This window comes from Bison bison, unplaced genomic scaffold (assembly GCF_000754665.1).
Source record: "Bison bison bison isolate TAMUID 2011002044 unplaced genomic scaffold, Bison_UMD1.0 scf7180017851153, whole genome shotgun sequence".
NCBI classification, from domain to species: domain Eukaryota; kingdom Metazoa; phylum Chordata; class Mammalia; order Artiodactyla; family Bovidae; genus Bison; species Bison bison.
This window is the reverse complement of record NW_011481726.1, coordinates 27,925-29,947: the sequence shown is the minus strand read 5'-3', so window position 1 is coordinate 29,947 and position 2,023 is coordinate 27,925. Positions and strand designations below refer to the sequence as shown.

At 60.3% G+C, this 2,023-nt stretch overlaps 1 protein-coding gene across 1 annotated transcript in view; it reads left to right on the top strand.

The window, feature by feature from the left end:
- The first annotated feature begins 1,852 nt into the window (after positions 1 to 1,852).
- The window catches only part of SURF4 (surfeit 4), a 3,222-nt gene continuing 3,051 nt past the window's right edge, over positions 1,853 to 2,023 (top strand). The window contains exon 1 of the mRNA XM_010850130.1: positions 1,853 to 2,017. Within this exon, the coding sequence (XP_010848432.1) occupies positions 1,932 to 2,017 (86 nt within the window). The 5' untranslated portion in view covers positions 1,853 to 1,931. The remainder of the gene's footprint in view (positions 2,018 to 2,023) is intronic.

Here is a 2,023-nt window from a genome sequence, read left to right as displayed (position 1 = left end):
AGATACCTGAATTTTTGCAGTGTTTTCTAACTCAGAGATGTCTGTCTTGGCATGTCTGCACTCTGAGGAAGGAGTGAATTACCTGTCCAAAGAGAACTTCTCTCCGCCGCTCTCTAATCCCCATGACCCAGACACTCAAATTAAGAGCGCAGACGTGTCATGGAGGCTTTAAACACCGCCTCCGTCTTGAGGTTTAGGGGCCAGTGGAGGCGAGTCGGCCCCCGCCTGGGATTCACAGTCCACACTGCCCTCCCGGCAGGCTGTGCCAGCCTCATATGGCTTTCCCCAGGTTTCAACACTCTGCTGAGGCCTGTGTTGTTGCCAGGGCTCCTTGGCTGGTGGCTGGGCCTACCAGGCTGGGTGATTACCCCGTTGCTGGGTGTTTTGATTCAGGCCCTGAGGCAGAAACGGGCGGGGGTGTGGCCTCCGCTGTCCCCACAGCTCCTGATCTGAAGTGCTTCTACCCTACGCGGGCTCCAGGGGTCATGCAGGTGTATTTGGGATCTCTTTTTTTTTTTTCCTTTTAAAGACAAGGTCCATTGTCCTCTTTTTTCCTCTGCTTATTAAAGTTGGAAAGAATCTTCACGACTGTTAACCCAGTGGTCCTCACTTTGTAGGATAGTAGAGACCCCCGCCCCCACCAGAGCATTCACTCAGCTTGTCCACAGCGCGTGGCCATCGGGGTCAGAGCCAGGGTGAGAGCACCGGCCATCAGCCTCAGCCCCGGGCCCGCCTGCTCGCCTGTCTGCGCATCTCCCTCTCCCACTGGGACTCTGGTGCGATTCCGTGGGGGTCAGGGGCCAAGCAGATGCGGGCAGAAGTGACGCCTTGGGGCCCAGGCTCTGGGACCTGGAGAGGGTGGACACCTGGCTTGTCACCCCTCTGTCCTCAGGCCAGGCTGCTGTGGCCCAGAGCCCGGGGGAGGGGAGGCGTCTCTGTGCTGACTAAGCCAGAACAGACAACTAAAGGTTGGTCTACACAGCTGGCGGCTTGCTAACCATGGTGGACGGCTTTAGCAGCGCCTAGGACTTTCAGTCAGCTTTTCAAAACACCAAAGCGGAAGAAACGCTCCCAGGCACACCGTCTTCTATCTCAGCAGCAGGTTGGCAGCCTCAGAGGTTGTGACACTCAGTGTCCCTTCGAGGGGTCAGATTCATGGGTGCCCTTCGGACTCTGGCTGCTGACACACAAGTCACGTGGGCGGCACCCGATCTTTCTCCCCAGTTCCTGCTGTTACTGGGTATCACAGGGCATCTTTCCCTTTGTCTCTCCGCTTTGAGCGCTTGGTAAGAGAAGGTGCGTGTGGTTCACCCGAATGACACTCGCGCCTCGGTTTCGAGTTGCGTGTGTGTTTCTTAGTCAGCCATCGTAAATGGCCTGGCTGGCACGGGGCAGGAGGAAGCTGTGTCTGCAGGCATTGCTGGCTGTCACCGTGGGAGCAGGGCTGTCCCAGCAGCTCGAGGGTAGCGAGGCCAGGCAGGTTCTCACTTCGTGGATGCCCCGAGATGGACCCTGGGCACATGCCGGGGCAGCAGTTCTGCAGTGGAGAGACCCTGGGCCAGCGCGCCGCCGAGGCCCACTGAGTCTGTCACGGGCCAGCCTGGCTTCCCACGCCCTTGACTGAGGTGGGCGTGCTGTCGTGCAGCAGTTCCACATGCGATGACAGTAGTTGATATGCACACGCCGGCTGAAACGACAGAGGAGGAGGTCGGGGGCCGGATGGAGGTCTCCCTCACCTCCAGGCAGGGTGCCCGGACCGCGCCCCCACCCCCTGGGCAGTGCTGGGAGCAGGCGACAGGCCTCCCCCCACCCCGTCCCGCCGCCCTCACTGTGGCTTTCCCGGCCTGCAGTTCCTGCGCGTCACGAAGCAGTACCTGCCGCACGTGGCACGCCTCTGCCTCATCAGCACGTTCCTGGAGGACGGCATCCGCATGTGGTTCCAGTGGAGCGAGCAGCGGGACTACATCGATACCACCTGGAACTGCGGCTACCTGCTGGCCTCCTCCTTCGGCCTCCTCCACCC